The sequence below is a fragment of the Entelurus aequoreus genome, linkage group LG13 (genome assembly GCF_033978785.1).
Source record: "Entelurus aequoreus isolate RoL-2023_Sb linkage group LG13, RoL_Eaeq_v1.1, whole genome shotgun sequence".
NCBI classification, from domain to species: Eukaryota; Metazoa; Chordata; class Actinopteri; order Syngnathiformes; family Syngnathidae; genus Entelurus; species Entelurus aequoreus.
The window spans coordinates 53,273,392-53,291,958 of NC_084743.1; the positions used below are offsets into that span (position 1 = coordinate 53,273,392).

At 43.6% G+C, this 18,567-nt stretch overlaps 2 protein-coding genes across 3 annotated transcripts in view; one reads left to right on the plus strand and one right to left on the minus strand.

Moving 5' to 3' along the window:
• The window catches only part of si:ch211-11n16.2 (zinc finger FYVE domain-containing protein 1), a 41,417-nt gene extending 35,493 nt beyond the window's left edge, over positions 1–5,924 (minus strand). Inside the window, exon 1 of one of the 2 annotated variants that reach the window (XM_062068002.1) lies at positions 5,720–5,924. In XM_062068002.1, the coding sequence (XP_061923986.1) occupies positions 5,720–5,836 (117 nt within the window). In that variant the 5' untranslated portion in view covers positions 5,837–5,924. Of the gene's footprint in view, positions 1–5,505; positions 5,651–5,719 lie in introns of those variants that run through there. The other variant, XM_062068003.1, reaches the window with a different exon arrangement.
• A 6,765-nt stretch (positions 5,925–12,689) lies between these two features.
• Positions 12,690–18,567, plus strand: part of dpf1 (double PHD fingers 1) — a 160,800-nt gene continuing 154,922 nt past the window's right edge. Inside the window, 3 exon segments of the mRNA XM_062068006.1 lie at positions 12,690–12,729; positions 12,732–12,850; positions 12,852–12,895. Coding sequence (XP_061923990.1) covers positions 12,690–12,729; positions 12,732–12,850; positions 12,852–12,895 — 203 coding nt within the window.

Below are 18,567 nucleotides of genomic sequence, written 5' to 3' on the forward strand. Positions count from 1 at the left end.
TTAGTTTTAAAACTTTAATGACTGAGACTGTTTCTGGTCCATGGGATCTTTTAACATTTACCAAACTTGAAGGGAGCGCTAAGGGTTAAAAACAATATATATTTTGTATTGGTTTCAAAATTGAAAAATATCAAAATAGGCCCTGCATCCTTTGATTTGTCAGTGTCTGGCCCTCAGTGGAAAAAAGTTTGGACACCCCTGTTCTTTATGTCCCCTGTGAGTGACTAATGCCGACAACTTCTGGGTGCACCCTGCCCTTTGCCAAATGACAGATGGGATAGGCTCCAGCTCATCCGTGACATTATTGATAAACAATGAATAAATTGCATACAAACTGCTACAAATTAAGATAATCTGAGCGAGTTTACTAAATGGTAATGACGTTTTGGCACACCCTGTATAGTATCGGGCTCTAAAAGTTCTACACCATGATACAAACAGTGTATTACTGTATTTTAGGATGATTACTGTGGATTTACATCAAAATTATGCTGACAATAGCATCGTTATCAGTGAATAAAAATCCAGTGTAAAAAAAATTCTGTGTCTGAATCAGAACCCTCCAAAGAAAACTGAACAAAAAACAAAAGCTTATGAGAAAAAAGTTATCATATATCATGCAATTACCAAAATCCATCCATCCGTATTCTACCGCTTGCCCCTCATTGTTTTTTGTTATACGTATAGTATTTTTATTGAGCATTGATTGTGCAAAAATGTGATTAATACATATTCAAACAGTATACACGTACAGTACATAGAAGGGGAGACATACTATAAAAGAAAACATTTTTTCGATTTAACACAATGTAAACAAAACTCGAAAGCAAAAGGCCTATTTCTCCCACAAACCAAAGAGGGCACCAAGCCAGACAAATAAATAAAATAGATAAGTAAAAGGAGAAAAATAATTAAGTGTTTCTATACAGCCATAATATTGATTAGAAAGTAGGGCTGTTAAAATATGAATTAAAAAAATTCAGTGTCTGATTTTTTTATACTATTTTCTAAATGAAATTAGACTTAGACTTAGACTTCCTCTTTATTGTCATTCAAATTTGAACTTTACAGTACAGATAAGAATGCAATTTCGTTGCATTAGCTCATGGTAGTGCAGGATAAAAGAGCAATAAGGTGCAGATATAAATAAATAGATAAATATACAGATAAATATATTGCACTTTTGCATATGCATCCACATTTATGGATGTATGTTATATTGTCTTTATATTCCAGCGAGTTAATCCATTTTTGGTGGGAATTGAGGGGATTATTATGATGCGTTCAAGAGTCTTATGGCCTGAGGGAAGAAGCTGTTACAGAACCTGGAGGTTCTGCTACATAGGCTGCGGAACCTCTTTCTAGAGTCCAGCAGTGAAAACAGTCCTTGGTGGGGGTGGGAGGAGTCTCTGCAGATTTTCGGAGCCCTTGTCAGGCAGCGGCTTTTTGCGATCTCTTGGATAGGAGGAAGAGGAAAACTCCCTCTGGATGTGTAGATTGCAGTCCATTGATAGAGCAGTACAAAGCATTCAAAGCTTCTTTGGTGTTGGCACTGGGAGGAATGTACACGTCAGTGAATTCCCGGGGTGAATAAAATGGCCTGCATTTTATAGTTAATACTTCTACATCAGGAGAGCAGTGACATGAGACTATCTTCCCATTGTTGCACCAGTTGTTGTTAGTGTGTATGCAAACACCGCCGCCTCGGGATTTACCAGTGAGAGTGCTGCTCCTGTCCGACCAAAACATTGCTAGCCCCTCAATGCTAACTGCCTCGTTCGGAACGGATGGTTTCAGCAATCCAGCTTCAGGTAGTCCAAATTGTTCTCCAGGGAGCGGACATTTGAAAGCAGTATGGAAGGAAGCGGCGTTCTGTGAGGATGATCTTTTAGCTTTGTTGTTGGCCTCGCTAGGCATCTCCGTTTCTGCTTCCGATCACACCGCTTCCGTCTCCTCCGTCGACGGTCCCCGCTGGTACTTGGCTCCGCTGCTTCACTTGCCGCTGGATGTAGCCGGCGTAGAATTCCCATGCTACCGATGAGGTCCAGCGTATACGCATCTTTTGGTCTAAAAATTTTTGATTTATTTACATCTAAAATTGTCTGGCGGTCGTATGTTATTATGGAGTGACTACGCTGGAAGTTAACTTTGAAATTTTGAAGTTAACTTTGAACTTGCCAAAAGAGTTCCATTACTACGACGAGCCTCCATTACTACCACGAGCCTCTGCAGCCACAGCCGAACAGGGCGCCGCCGTCTTGAGTTGAAATTGTCATGGTCAGCATAATTTGATGTAGGGCTGGGCGATATATCGGATATACTCGATATATCGTGGGTTTGTCTCTGTGCGATACAGAAAATGACTATATCGTGAGTATTCCAGTATACGTTCTCACTAGGTTGCTTTTACAATACAGGCTCTTCTCATTCTTTCTTGTCTCTGCTTCTCACAGAGATATAAAACAAGCGCACCTTGTTACATACGTCACATACTGTCGCGCGTGCAACGTCATACGCCCTCGCCGAGCAGAGAGGTAGCGACATGGGTAAGGTTAGCTGTGATGCTAGCGGAGAGGTGGGAGTGGTAATACGAGAGAAAGAAGGTGCCAATCTGGTAACAAATGAAGGAAGAAGAATTAATTCCCAAGAAAAACAGCACGGGGTCCATCCTCTGGCGGTGGTTTGGCTTCAAGCGGGAAGATGTCAAAGAGACAACCATAATATGTAAAGAGTGCTGCAAAAGCGTTGCTACAAAAAGTAGCAGCACTACTAATTTGTCACCCGCTAGAGAATGAAGAGTGCTTGAAACTCCGCATGTCAACATATCGGCCGGTGCCACACCCAACAAAATGCACTGACCCAATTGAGCCTGTCGTCTTCCATTTCCAGATAAACACCGTATGAAAAAAATAGTCAACAACAGAAGGAGATAACGTCCGCAGGAACCTACCACATAGCGAAGGACATACACTATTTGATTTCCTATTATGCAGCTCATTTTTATTTTACACTTTTTGAAATATCTTGTGTGACATCATGCACAAAAGTGCACTTTATTTGTTTAAAAATATTGTAGTGGACTTAAATTTAGTGTTGTTTTGATATGTAATCTTAGTTACATCATGCACAAACGTGCACTAATAGCTTGTTTTAAAATGTTTCTGACAATCTTGCACTTTCTGTTTTGAAATTACATGAACGTTTGTGTCACTGCTTAATAACTGTTTAATAAATACCATCCATCCATCCATCCATTGTCTACTGCTTGTCCCTTTTGGGGTCACAGGGGGAGCTGGAGCCTATCTCAGCTGCATTCGGGCGGAAGGAGGGGTACACCCTGGACAAGTCGCCACCTCATCGCAGCGCCAACACAGATAGACAGACAACCTTCACACTCACATTCACACACTAGGGTCAATACAGTTTTGGTAAATTGACTTAGTTGTGATTTCCCTCTCTGCATGGAAGTTTAAAATAAGCATATATTAATGCAGTATGAACAAGAATGTTTTAATGTAGACACATAGAATCATCATACTGGTGTGATTATATGCATCAAGTGTTTATTCAAGGCTAAGGCAAAATATCGAGATAAATATAGTGTATCGTGACATGGCCTAAAAATATCGAGATATTAATAGATAGAAGTACTTTATTGATCCCTGGGGGAAATTCAGCACCACAGTTCGCTCACAATAAACAATAAACACTTTGTATTTATATTATTCACATATAAAAAATACCTGTCTATTATACAGCATTATTCACATGTGAATAATATAAATACAGTCTATTATACAAGGCAGCATAGTGGAACAGGGGTTAGTGCATGTGCCTCACAATACGAAGGTCCTGAGTAGTCGTGAGTTCAATCCCGGGCTCGGGATCTTTCTGTGTGGAGTTTGCATGTTCTCCCCGTGACTGCGTGGGTTCCCTCCGGGTACTCCGGCTTTCTCCCACCTCCAAAGACATGCACCTGGGGATAGGTTGATTGGCAACACTAAAATTGGCCCTAGTGTGTGAATGTGAGTGTGAATGTTGTCTGTCTATCTGTGTTGGCACTGTGATGAGGGTGTACTCCGCCTTCCGCCCGAATGCAGCTAAGCTAAGTTCCAGCACCACCCGCGACCCCAAAAGGGACAAGCGGTAGAAAATGGATGGATGGGACAGTCTATTATACAGCATTATTCACATGTGAATAATATAAATACAGTCTATTACACAGCATTATTCACATGTGAATAATATAAATATAGTCTATTATACATTTAAGTACAGTCAAAAAGGAACATATGCATTATACAGTCTATACATACAGTTTATACATAATAAAAGGCCATATCGCCCAGCCCTAATTTGATGTAAAAAAAAAAAAAAAAAATTCACAAAATTCAAATGCAAAAACTTTAGTTACGTAATTTCAGTGTAAAAAAAAAAAAGCTTTCGTAATAAAGAAACAAATTAACCTCCATTGGTTACCAGAGCCAAACCATTACACTGTCAATTAGAGATGTCCGATAATGGCTTTTTTGACGATATCCGATATTCCGATATTGTCCAACTCTTAATTACCGATTCCGATATCGACCGATACCGATATATACAGTCGTGGAATTAACATATTATTATGCCTAATTTTGTTGTGATGCCCTGCTAAATGCCAACATGGCACTGCCATATTTCTTATCGAAGTCACAAAGTGCATTATTTTTTTTAACATGCCTAGAAACAGCAGCTCGGAATTTGGGAGCATGAAGAGGTTGAGGTGGGCGGGGTTGGGTAGGGGGTAGCGGGGGGTGTATATTGTAGCGCCTCGGAAGAGTTAGTGCTGCAAGGGGTTCTGGGTATTTGTTCTGTTGTGTTTATGTTGTGTTATGGTGCGGATGATCTCCCGAAATGTGTTTGTCACTCTTGTTTGGTGTGGGTTCACAGTGTGGCGCATATTTGCAACAGTGTTAAAGTTGTTTATACCTCCACCCTCAGTGTGACCTGTATGGCTGTTGACCAAGTATGCTTTACATTCACTTGTGTGTGTGAAAAGCCGTAGATATTATGTGATTGGACCGGCACGCAAAGGCAGTGCCTTTTAAGGTTTATTGGCGCTATGTACTTCTCCCTATGTCCGTGTACCACTCCGTACAGCGGCGTTTTAAAAAGTCATACATTTTACTTTTTGAAACCGATACCGATCATTTCCGATATTACATTTTAAAGCATTTATCGGCCGATATCGGACATCTCTACTGTCTATATATTGTAATACTAAAAAACTGATGTTCAAACATTGAAACATTTCACTGCTAATACACTATAAGCGCTGCCTATGATTAAAATCATCTCTAGTTGAGATGTGTTTCCTTGTTGTTGTTCAACTCGGACATATTTAACAGATTCTAATAAATCATATTGTCGTCCAAAGACTGTAAGAAGTGTGGAAAATGTGGGTCAGCGGGTCAGGATGAGCCATTTAGTTTGTATCTTTGATAACATGGAGACAGTACTTACCATGTAGTCATCATAGGCACATCACAGTTTAAGCTTGGCAGAGTTACTCACACAACTGCTACGTTAGGTATGGATATAGTTTTAACGTGTATTAGACAGACGAGGTGATACTTCTGTCAACAATATAGGCACACAATGACAACAAACATCTCACTGGTTTGTTTGTCGCTTTCTAACCTCGCGGCTAATTGCTAGCATTGTCAGCTAACTTCACCTGCAGGTTTTCCTGGTCATCCACCAACAGGAAGCTCCGTACGCCGCCCGGACGCTCGCCTGCTTTCACCGGGCACAGTGGTATTTCCTCCGTGGATGTCATCAGCATTTCGGACATCGTTATTCCGATGGTATAAAAGCACGTTGTTTGACAACAGAGCGTATAGCGAAAGTTGAACCCCGACTACTGACGTCAATCACAACAACAGCGCGTGTACGGCTAAAAGAGGAGGAGCCAACGCGGACGCAGCCAATGACGCGGCACGTCGGTTCATCCGGCGGCTCGTGGGCGACATCTAGTGGCAAAATGACTGAATGACAAATGAGGACGAATCACTCTTGCTGAAGTGACTCATTCCTCTAACAAAAACACTTATTTAATGGGGATAAGGCACTGTTCATTTTTCCAGAAATACAACAACCAACATGTCATAGTGTGTGACTAATTATACATAAGTAGCGCTTCTACAGTATGCTGGATTTGCTTGTTCCTGTTCATTAAATATTTGTTAGCACAGATCTATAAATATCACATGTCACTAAATGGCTTAAGGCGGCGCCACCACTCCTAATATGCTATAGAGAGAGTTATCCCTTCATTTACTCTGCTGGAAGGAATTCACCCACAATCGTATATTACAGTGCATCCAGAAAGTATTGACAGCCCTTCAATTTTACCAAAATGGAATGAATTCCAAAATGGAATTAATTCATTTTTGAACCCAAAAATTCAACACACAATACCCAATGATGTCAATGTGAAAACGTTTTTTTGATGTTTTTTTTTTTTAGAATTTTTTGCACATTTATTTAAAAAAAATAAAATAACATTTACATGGTGGGACAGGGGTTAGTGCATGTGCCTCACAATACGAAGGTCCTGAGTAGTCCTGAGTTCAATCCCGGGCTCGGGATCTTTCTGTGTGGAGTTTGCATGTTCTCCCCGTGACTGCGTGGTTCCCTCCGGGTACTCCGGCTTCCTCCCACCTCCAAAGACATGCACCTGGGGATAGGTTGATTGGCAACACTAAAATTGGCCCTAGTGTGTGAATGTGAGTATGAATGTTGTCTGTCTATCTGTGTTGGCCCTGTGATGAGGTGGCGACTTGTCCAGGGTGTACCCCGCCTTCCGCCCGAATGCAGCTGAGATAGGCTCCAGCAGCCCCCGCGATCCCAAAAGGGACAAGCGGTAGAAAATGGATGGATGGATGTACAAGGGGCATCTTGTTTCAACTGAACATCCTTGAGATGTTCATACAGCTTAATTGGAGTCCGCCTGTGGTAAATTCAGTTGTTTGGACATGATTTGGAAAGGCACACACTTTAAGTGGCAGAGCACAAACCAAGAATGAAGTCAAATGAATTGTCTGTAGACCTCCGAGACAGGATTGTCTGGAGGCGCAAATCTGGGAAAGGGCACAGAAAAATATCTGCTGCCTTTAAGGTCCTAATGAGCACAGTGGCCTCCATCATCTTTATTGGGGTACTGCACTGGCCGGATAGAAGCCATTCCTTCATAAAGGTTTGCCAAAATGCACCTTAAAGACTCTCAGACCATGAGAAATAAAATCTTTCATCACCAGGCCAATACCAGTGAAGCTCGATGGTGGCAGCATCATGCTGTGGGGATGTTTTTCAAGGGCAGGAAGTGGGAGACTAGTTAGGATAGATAGAAAGATGGATAAATGGATAGATGGATAGATATATAGATAGATAGATAGGACAGAGGGAAAGGTGAATGCAGTAACACACAGAAATATCCTAGATTAAAACCAACGCTTCTCATCCAACCTGATAGAGCTTGAGATGTGCTGCAAAGAGGAATGGGCAAAACTGCTTGAAGATAGATGTGCCCAGCTTGTGGCATTGTATTCAAAAAGTCTTAAGGCAGTGATTGTTGCTAAAGTTACATCAACAAAGTATTGAGCAAAGACTGTGAATACGTATGTGCATGTGATTTTTTTATATTTAATACATTTGCAGAAAAATTCTAAAAAAAAAAAAAAGGTTTTCACATTGTGTGTAGAATTTTGAGGACAAAAATTCATGTATTCCATGTTGGAACAAGGCTGTAACAAAAATAAAATGTGGGAAAAGTGACGAGCTATAAACACTTTCCTGATGCACTGTATATATAATCCACACAGGGTGGATAATTAGATTCAAAGTTGATTGTATTGAGGTTTTTTTCTGGGGGTCCAAAATGCACTATATCCTTAAAATCGGGGGTGTCCAAAGTGCAGCTTTGTAGCACACTTGCTTGTTGTTGTTTTCTACTGTTCTGATAAGAGAACAGGACTGTTTACCCTCATAGAACAAACAATAATACAAATATAGTGTATATATTACAGTATATTTCAAAGTGTAATACAATAAAATGTGTTTACATCTTAATCAATTTACTGCACTACTTTTTCTTTATATTTAATTATGTCTTTAATGTATACAATTTTTTAAACAGTCAGCCTGAAAACAACATAAAAAGCCAATAATGTTGGCATTTTATACTTTACACCTGTCTGCTATAAGAGGTGTGCAATGCGACACTTTTTAGAATGTGCTTCTTAATGAAAGTGGCTGCTAAGAGTTAGAGATGGTCCCAGCCTAACTTAATCATTATAGTCTGAAAGAATCAATTATGGCTCCTCTCTCGTTGCTCCTGATTAATGAATAATTAAAGGTCCTGGCTGCATGGCTTATAATGGCCACTCCACCAAATCTAAATGTATAAATGTGTGATAAAAGGAAATGTAAAATACTTATTTTTTATCAAAGAACGTTTCTTGCACAATGATCTTATCACATATTTATTGAAATTATTATTTTAAACTACCTGTTAAACATGAAAATTAACAATTATTGCCTCTGCCCACCTTCTATAATTGGACTTTACCATGAAATATAATCATTGCAATTTTCCGATTTTTTTTACATAATTGTGTTACTTCTTTTACCAGCAAACGTTTAAGTTTATTCTCTAAAAAATTAAATATTTCATTAAAACTCACACATTAGTACCAAGTACCAAGTAAAATGACTCAGAGGTGTATGACTGCAAAATTTGCAAAAAAGATTTGCAAGTGTCTCGTACCAAGTTTTATGGCTGTAAAATTAGCTAATAACGTTAGCATGTGTCAAGTACCAAGATTTTTGACTCTGATGTGTACGGCTGCAAAACTAGTTTAAAAGGTTAGCATGTGTCAAGTACCAAGTTAGAAGGCCCTGAGGTGTACGACTGCAAAATTAGCAAAAAAAAATTGGATGTGTCAAGTGTGAAATTTTATGCCTGTAAAATTAGCTAAAAACATGAGCATGTCTCAAGAACCAAGTTTTATGACTGAGGCGCACGGCTGCAAATTAGCTAAAACGGTTAGCATGTGTCAAGTACCAAGTTATATGACTGTGAGGTGTACGGCTGCAAAATTATTTAAAAAAGTTATCATGTGTCAAGTATACAGTTATATGACTCTGAAGTGTACAGCTGCAAAATTAGGTAAAAAAGTTAACGTGTCAAGTATCAAGTTATATGACTGTGAGATGTACAGCTGCAAAATTAGTTAAAACATTTAGCATGGGTCCAGTCCTCATTTATACAACTCTGAGGTGTACAGCTGCAAAATTAGTTTTAAAAGTTAGCATTTGTCAAGTACCAAGTTATATGACGCTGAGGTGTACAGCTGCAAAATTTGCACAAAAACAAATAAGTTAGCATGTGTCAAATACCAAGTTACATGACACTGAGGTGTACGACTGCAAAATTAGCTAAAACAAAAGGTAGCATGTATCAAGTTATATGACTCTGTGGTGTATGGCTGCAAAATTTGCTAAAATTGTTTGCATGTGTCAAGTACCAAGTTATCTGACTCTGTAGTGTATGGCTGCAAAATTAGCTAAAAAAAGGTAGCATGTGTCAATTACCAAGTTATGTGAGTCTGAGGTGTACAATTGCAAAATTATTTAAAACAGTTAGCATTTGTCAAGTCCCAAATTACATGACTCTGAGGTCTACGGTTGCAAAATTTGCAAAATAAATAAATAAATAAATAATTAGCATGTGTAAGTACCAAGTTACATGACTCTGTGGTGTACGGCTGCAAAATTAGCTAAAAAAGATAGCATGTGTCAAGTACACAGTTATATGACTCTGTAGTGTATGGCTGCAAAATTTGCAAGAAATATTTGCATGTGTCCAGTACTTAGTTAACATGTCTGGCTGCAAAATTAGCTAAAAAAAAAAGTTTGCATGTGTCAAGTACCAAGTTATGTGAGTGAGAGGTGTAAAACTGCAAAATTATTTAAAACAGTTAGCATGTGTTAAGTACCAAATTATAGGACTCTGAGGTCTACGGCTGCAAAATAATAAAAAATAACAATAATTTGCATGTGTCAAGTACCAAGTCACATGACTCTGAGGTGTTCAGCTGCAAAATTAACTAAAAAAGGTAGCATGTCTCAAGTACCAAGTTATATGACTCTGTGGTGTATGGCTGCAAAATGTATGGCCCCTCTTGAAAACGAGATGTTGCTTCTGAAGTTGAAAAGTGGCTAAGAAAAACTGTAAAATTAGCTAAAGAAAAGTTCTTTAGCGCCGCCCTACTGTATGTAAATAGAAAAAGATGGGGGAAAAATATATTTTTTGTTTTAATATGGTTTCTGTAGGAGGACATAATGACACAAACCTCCTTAATTGTTAGAAATCCCACTGTTTATATCAAACATGCTTCTCTGGTGAGAGTATTTGGCAAGCGCCGTTTTGTCCTACTCATTTTGGCGGTCCTTGAACTCACCGTAGTTTGTTTACATGTATAACTTTCTTCAACGATGCCAGAGAAATATATGCCACTCCTTCTTTGTCTCATTTTGTCCACCAAACGTTTTATGCTGTGCGTGAATGTACAAAGGTGAGCTTTGTTGATGTTATTGACGTGTGTGGAGTGCTAATCAGGCATATTTGATCACTGCATGACTGCAAGGTAATCGATGCTAACATGCTATTTAGGCTAGCTTTGTGTACGTATTCCATCATTATGCCTCACTTGTAGGTATATTTGAGCTCATTTAATTTCCTATGTCCCCTGTGTATTTAATTTATATTTGCATTCCTCATGACACATTATCTGTATGAACCCCTTGCAGCACTAACTCTTCCGGGACGCTACAATATACACCCCCGCTACCCCCTACCCTAAACCCCGCCCCCCCCCCCCCCCCAACCCTGCCCGCATCAACCTCCTCATGCTCTCTCAGGGAGAGCATGTCCCAAATTCCAAGCTGCTGTTTTGAGGCATGTTAAAAAAAATAATGCACTTTGTGACTTCTATATTAAATATGGCAGTGCCATGTTGGCATTTTTTTCCATAACTTGAGTTGATTTATTTTGGGAAAACCTTGTTACATTGTTTAATGCATCCAGCGGGGCATCACAACAAAATTAGGCATAATAATGTGTTAATACCACGACTGTATATATTGGTATCGGTTGATATCGGAATCGGTAATTAAGAGTTAGACAATATTGGAATATCGGATATCGGCAAAAAAGCCATTATCGGACATCTCTAATTACTACTATAGCTTGTACATTTTCAGAATGTGCTAGTTCTATTTTAAAACAAAGAAAAACAATCTGAAGACGTCTTTATTTTTAAGTTATCGTGCCGTGATTTAACCAGTCCGGCCCACTTGGGAGTAGATTTTTCTCCACGTGGCCCCCCCATCTAAAATGAGTTTGACACCCCTGGTTTAAGGGGTCATCCGGCTTAGTGTAGACATAGCCCGAGTTAGCATGTGTAAAGTGCGAGCGCCTGCGATAAATAGCTGAAAAAGGTAGCATGCTAATGTAATAACTAGGGATGTCCGATAATATCGGACTGCCGATATTATCGGCCGATAAATGCTTTAAAATGTAATATCAGAAAGTATCGGTTTCAAAATTATTGGTTTAAAAAAGTAAAATTTATGACTGTACAGAGCGCCAATAAACCTTAAAGGCACTGCCTTTGCGTGCCGGCCCAGTCACATAATATCTACGGCTTTTCACACACACAAGTGAATGCAAGGCATACTTGGTCAACAGCCATACAGGTCACACTGAGGGTTGCCGTATAAACAACTTTAACACTGTTGCAAATATGCGCCACATTGTGAACCCACACCAAACAAAATTGACAAACACATTTCGGGAGAACATCCGCACCGTAACACATCATAAACACAACAAAACAAATACCCAGAACCCCTTGCAGCACTAACTCTTCCGGGACGCTACAATATACAACCCCCGCTACTCCCGACCCCCCCCTCAACCCCTCCCACCTCAACCTCCTCATTCCCTCTCAGGGAAAGCATGTCCCAAATTCCAAGCTGCTGTTTTGAGGCATGTTAAAAAAAATAATGCACTTTGTGACTTCAATAATAAATATGGCAGTGCCATGTTGGCATTTTTTTCCATAACTTGAGTTGATTTATTTTGGAAAACCTTGTTAAATTGTTTAATGCATCCAGCGGGGCATCACAACAAAATTAGGCATAATAATGTGTTAATACCACGACTGTATATATCGGTATCGGTTGATATCGGAATCGGTAATTAAGAGTTGGACAATATCGAAATATCGGAAATATCGCAAAAAAGCCATTATCGGACATCTCTAGTAATAACCATGGTATGACAACTGTGGGGAGAGGAAAAAAGGGTGGAATAATAAATATTTAAATTTTGGAGTAAATGCTGAAGAGCATTGATTGCAACTTCCAGGCAGCCAGCATGGGCCACGCCCACCATCCAACCACAAAAAAAAAAAAAAAAAAAAAAAGGAGAGGCAGTCAGTCTTTGTCCTAACTGTGGAAATAAAATGTAGATGTTTGAGGGCTGCTCTATTTGCCCTCTTGGAAGCAAGGCGGGGCCTGTGGCGTCATTGCAGGCGCTAGCCGCGCCGGTACTTGTAGTGCGCTGCTCTTGGACAGGTTTCATGTTGACATGCGTAAAAACTACACTTCCCCAATGTCGTCACGTGCGCTCCCGACTCCCATTGGCTGGCGGCCGCAGCCGCAGCCCCAGAGAATGAATGAAATTGAAATAGCTGCTACATTACATGTACAATACCGGGCTCTGCGGCGCTGCATTCTCACCATACCACACCAAAATGGCCACGGCGGTGCAGAACCACCTCAAATCGTAAGTACAGCACATTCCAGCGTGGGCTCGTTGTTTATTTATTTATTTTGGATTTTTTTTTGTTTTTTTGGCGTCGGCGCACGTTGTCAGCGTGATTTTAAAAAAAGAAGGCTAAATACCTGCGTGCATCAATGCGAGATAATAACGCGTGGAAGTTTTATATTGGTCTATATTCTCTGCACAATGAGCCGTGCATGCACGCAAGCATGCAAGGAATGCCGGGGCTGGAATGGGGGTGACCCGGTGTTGTGTCACTTGCCAGTGCAGGCAGCCAAGATCACGGTCAGAGCCAGGCTGGTGGAGGCAGTCTGGAGGCAGGGTTAAATATCTTCACACCACTCGTGTTTTGGGGCCAAGAGGGGGGTGGAGACAGGTATCCACGCTGCAACGTTATACACCAGCACTTGTTTTGAATGCATTTATGATGCAATCCAGCACGTTTCATTTTAGATTTGGAGGTGAAGTTATTATTATTTTAATTTTTTTTATTTGCAGCTTTGCCTAACCCGCAGAGAGACACGCACAATAGCTCTAGTGAAAACCTTTTTGGGCTCGGATCCGTGTGCATGTCGTGCAGCCATGAATGACTCTCCTGTATGTGCTGCCTTTTAAACAGCACTTGACATGCAGCAGCAAACTGAGCACCAACAGTGCTGCCTTAATTTTGCATATGCATGTTTCCCCCCAGAATAATGATAGTGAAAATGTGTTGGATGGATGCATTAATGTTGCAACTGTGCACAGTCACGTGGTGTCAAGTGCTGATTGACACTGAATTCATCATGGTGCTGATGAGAGTGCAAAGACTGGGGACGGATAAGTGATTTTGCTGGTGTATCGTTTTTAATGATGCTTAATGCATCAGGTGCTTGTCAGATATGAGGGAGGATATCAGCATATAGGTGTGTCCCATAGCAGGGTTGTCTTTGTCCCCAAATGCCCTCAGAGCTGCTGCTGATTCATTCAGTGGAAGTAAAAGTGCTATAAAACGCATCTCCAGTTGTTGTCCACTGCAGTTGACGTGTAAGGAGCAGCGACTCGCTCATGGGTACTTTCCAAACAGCACTCGCTCTCTTGGATTAGCGATAATCTCTCTCTCGCTCTCTTTTTCTTCTCTCTACCCCGTCACCCTTTCTGACCCGCTTCCACGTACAGGGCCATTCATTGCTTATTCCTCATCACTCTTTTTTTTTTGCTCCATCCCTCTGTTGCTGTACATGCCCTCGTCGTCATTCAACCTCCCATCTCTAAACATGATTTTGTTGACACATACTGCTGCTACCAAACAAACACAATGCAAGCTGCGGGATAAAGATAAGAAAATAATTAAACACATATTTTTTCATTTGAACAAGGTTTGTAATAGCAACTGAACCAATAAAGAAATATTTTAAAAAACAAAACACTGAGTGCATGCCATGAGCCGGCCCTGCCTTTTAGGATTTACACTAGAGATGTCCGATAATGGCTTTTTTGCCGATATCCGGTATTCCGATATTGTCCAACTCTTAATTACCGATTCCGATTGTCAAGACTAGGTATTTGGCGTGGTTTGCTCTCCCGTGGTGCAAAAGAAATGGAACGGACGTGGCGTGCAGGTAAAGACATATTTAATTATTACTATAAACTCAAACAAAAGGTACAAACAAAAGGCGCTCACAGCGGAGGTAAAAAACTTGACTAGAAAACAACAAAAGGCGCGCACAATGGCGGAGAACTATGAACATTTAAACAAAAACTTACGTGACAAGAAACTGTGAACATGGCATGAATGTGTGATGTCGCCAGGACGAACAACAGAAACAGAAAAGCCTATATAGTGACAACAGGTGCGTGACTTAACTGTGAACAGGTGCGTGACATGACAATGTGAAAACGTGAGACAGGTGTGTGTGAGTACAAACGTGGAACAGGTGAAACTAATGGTTGCTATGGTGACAAACAAAACCAGGAAGTGAAACCAGGAACTAAGGAAGTGTCCAAAAAACAAAACAGCACATGGCCAAACAAAAACATGAACACAGACATGACAGAACCCCCCCCTTACGGACAGATCCCAGATGGCCAAAAACAAAAAACAGGATCAAGAGTCATGGGAGGGAGGGAGGGGGACATGGCGGTGGGTCGCCAGACCAGGTGTCCCCGAATCCACCGGGGCAGAGTCAGGTGGCGGCGGCGGGTAGACCGCCGCTGAACCTGACGAGGTGGGCGACCTGGGAATGGCCACATTCGTGGCAGACAAGGAGGTCGGCGCACCTGGCGTGGCGGACGCCCATGGAATGGCCACATCCTTGGCCGACGAGGAGGTGGGCGCGTTGTCGTGGCAGGCGGCGAAGCTTGGCGTGGTGCGTCAGGCGGCGAAGCTTGGCGTGGTGCGTCAGGCGGCGAAGCTTGGCGTGGTGCGTCAGGCGGCGAAGCTTGGCGTGGTGCGTCAGGCGGCGAAGCTTGGCGTGGGTGGTCTTGGCCTTGGCGGTCTTGGTCTTGGCAGCGTGGGTCATGGTCTTGGCAGCGTGGGTCTTGGTCTTGGACTTGGCGAGGGTCTTGGTCTTGGCGAGGGTCTTGGTCTTGGCGAGGGTCTGGGTCTTGGTCTTGGCATGGTTGGTCTTGGACTTGGTGTTGACATGGTTGGTCTTGGACTTGGCGTGGCGGTGCTTGGACTTGGTCACTTGGCGGGTCTTGGTCTTGGTCACTTGGCGGGTCTTGGTCTTGGTCACTTGGCGGGTCTTGGTCTTGGTCACTTGGCGGGTCTTGGTCTTGGTCACTTGGCGGGTCTTGGTCTTGGCTTTGGTCTTGGCGTGGGGCAGCCACGGGCGGCACTTGGCGGCGTGGGGCAGCCACGGGCGGCACTTGGCGGCGTGGGGCAGCCACGGGCGGCACTTGGCGGCGTGGGGCAGCCACGGGCGGCACTTGGCGGCGTGGGGCAGCCACGGGCGGCACTTGGCGGCGTGGGGAAGCCACGGGCGGCACTTGGCGGCGTGGGGAAGCCACGGGCGGCACTTGGCGGCGTGGGGAAGCCACGGGCGGCACTTGGCGGCGTGGGGAAGCCACGGGCGGCACTTGGCGGCGTGGGGAAGCCACGGGCGGCACTTGGCGGCGTGGGGAAGCCACGGGCGGCACTTGGCGGCGTGGGGAAGCCACTGGCGGCACTTGGCGGCGTGGGGAAGCCACGGGCGGCACTTGGCGGCGTGGGGAAGCCACGGGCGGCACTTGGCGGCGTGGGGAAGCCACGGGCGGCACTTGGCGGCGTGGGGAAGCCACTGGCGGCACTTGGCGGCGTGGGGCAGCCACTGGCGGCACTTGGCGGCGTGGGGCTGCGACTGGCGGCGCTTGGCGTGGAGCAGGTACTGGCGGCGCTTGGCGTGGAGCAGGTACTGGTGGCGCTTGGCGTGGAGCAGGTACTGGTGGCGCTTGGCGTGGAGCAGGTACTGGTGGCGCTTGGCGTGGAGCAGGTACTGGTGGCGCTTGGCGTGGAGCAGGTACTGGTGGCGCTTGGCGTGGAGCTGGGCGTGGAGCAGGTGGATCTTGGCATGGACGAAAAACTGGTGGTGGTGGTCGTGCTGGTGGCTGTGGCTTGGCAGGTCGAAAGACAGGTGGTGGAGGTCGTGCTGGAGGCTGTGGCTTGGCGTGACGATGCTGACCCACCCCACCTGAACAATTCCCAGCCCTAGCCCCCCCCTCAAGGAGCGGATCCCAGACGCGCTCCCCGCGGTCTGGAACCGTCTTTTGGGGTGGGCGGAGGGGGTTCAGGAGGAGGGCAGAATCCTCCCCTCTAAATTGTCCAAAAGGTCTTTCGTTCCCCCCCACCTGGGCTTTTGTGGGTGAAAAAAAAATTTCTGACTTGGGCGTGGCATGAGTCCTGGGGGGCGGGGCATGAAAATTGGGTGACTGTGATTGACAGGATCTGATTTCTAAAAACATGTCTTGGTAATATTTAATCATGGATTTAGAGTCTTTGGTTGGATGTGGCTGACAAGAAAAAGAGTTCAGGGGAAAAAAATCCATGACGTCACCCACTGGCAGCGGCGTGACGTCGTCCTGGGGAAGCCGGGCTGGCTGCAGCTCGTTTCCGCCCGGAGGGGGAGGAGCTTGCGGGAACGATGCGTCCTTTCCAATGCTTGTGGAAGCCCTCCCTGACGTCCTTCGTTGGGAGCGGCGCTTCCGGGACTGCGGTGACGCAGCGCCATCCTCGGACCAAAGGGAGCTGATCGGCACCAGTTTGCCGGTCGGACCCCACATGAGATCCCTGCGCTCCATGGGGGAATGGCGGAGTGTCTCGGCTTCCATGGCGCGCAGGACCTCCCACGTTACCTCGTCAAAATTGTCCCATTTTTTTGCGGGAGAGCTCTCGTGCTGGCGACATCTGTCAAGACTAGGTATTTGGCGTGGTTTGCTCTCCCGTGGTGCAAAAGAAATGGAACGGACGTGGCGTGCAGGTAAAGACATATTTAATTATTACTATAAACTCAAACAAAAGGTACAAACAAAAGGCGCTCACAGCGGAGGTAAAAAACTTGACTAGAAAACAACAAAAGGCGCGCACAATGGCGGAGAACTATGAACATTTAAACAAAAACTTACGTGACAAGAAACTGTGAACATGGCATGAATGTGTGATGTCGCCAGGACGAACAACAGAAACAGAAAAGCCTATATAGTGACAACAGGTGCGTGACTTAACTGTGAACAGGTGCGTGACATGACAATGTGAAAACGTGAGACAGGTGTGTGTGAGTACAAACGTGGAACAGGTGAAACTAATGGTTGCTATGGTGACAAACAAAACCAGGAAGTGAAACCAGGAACTAAGGAAGTGTCCAAAAAACAAAACAGCACATGGCCAAACAAAAACATGAACACAGACATGACACCGATATCAACCGATACCGAGATATATAGTCGTGGAATTAACACATTATGCCTAATTTTGTTGTGATGCCCCGCTGGATGCATTAAACAATGTAACAAGGTTTTCCAAAATAAATCAACTCAAGTTATGGAAAAAATGCCAACATGGCACTGCCATATTTATTATTGAAGTCACAAAGTGCATTATTTTTTTAAACATGCCTCAGCAGGAGGAAGTTGAGGTGGGCGGGGTTGGGAGGGGCGGGGTTGAGGTGGAGGGGTAGGGGTGTACATTGTAGCCCCGGAAGAGTTAGTGCTGCAAGGGGTTCTGGGTATTTGTTCTGTTGTGTTTATGTTGTGTTACGGTGCGGATGTTCTCCCGAAATGTGTTTGTCATTCTTGTTTGGTGTGGGTTCACAGAGTGGGATATATTTGTAACAGTGTTAAAGTTGTTTATACGGCCACCCTCAGTGTGACCTGTATGGCTGTTGACCAAGTATATTATGTGACTGGGCCGGCACGCAAAGGCGGTGCCTTTAATGTTTACTGGCACAGTGTACTTCTCCGTACGTCCGTGTACACAGCGGCGTTTTAAAAAGTCACACATTTTACTTTTTGAAACCGATACCCATCCCTTTGAAACCGATACCGAGAATTTCCAATATTACATTTTAAAGCATTTATCGGCCGATAATATCGGCACTCCGATATTATCGGACATCTCAAATATTCACCATCAGCCGAGAAGTCGTAAATCAGAGATATTCAACTACCGAATTTTCCGGACAAAAGAGCGTAATGTAAGCCCCCACTAAATTTTTGAAGAA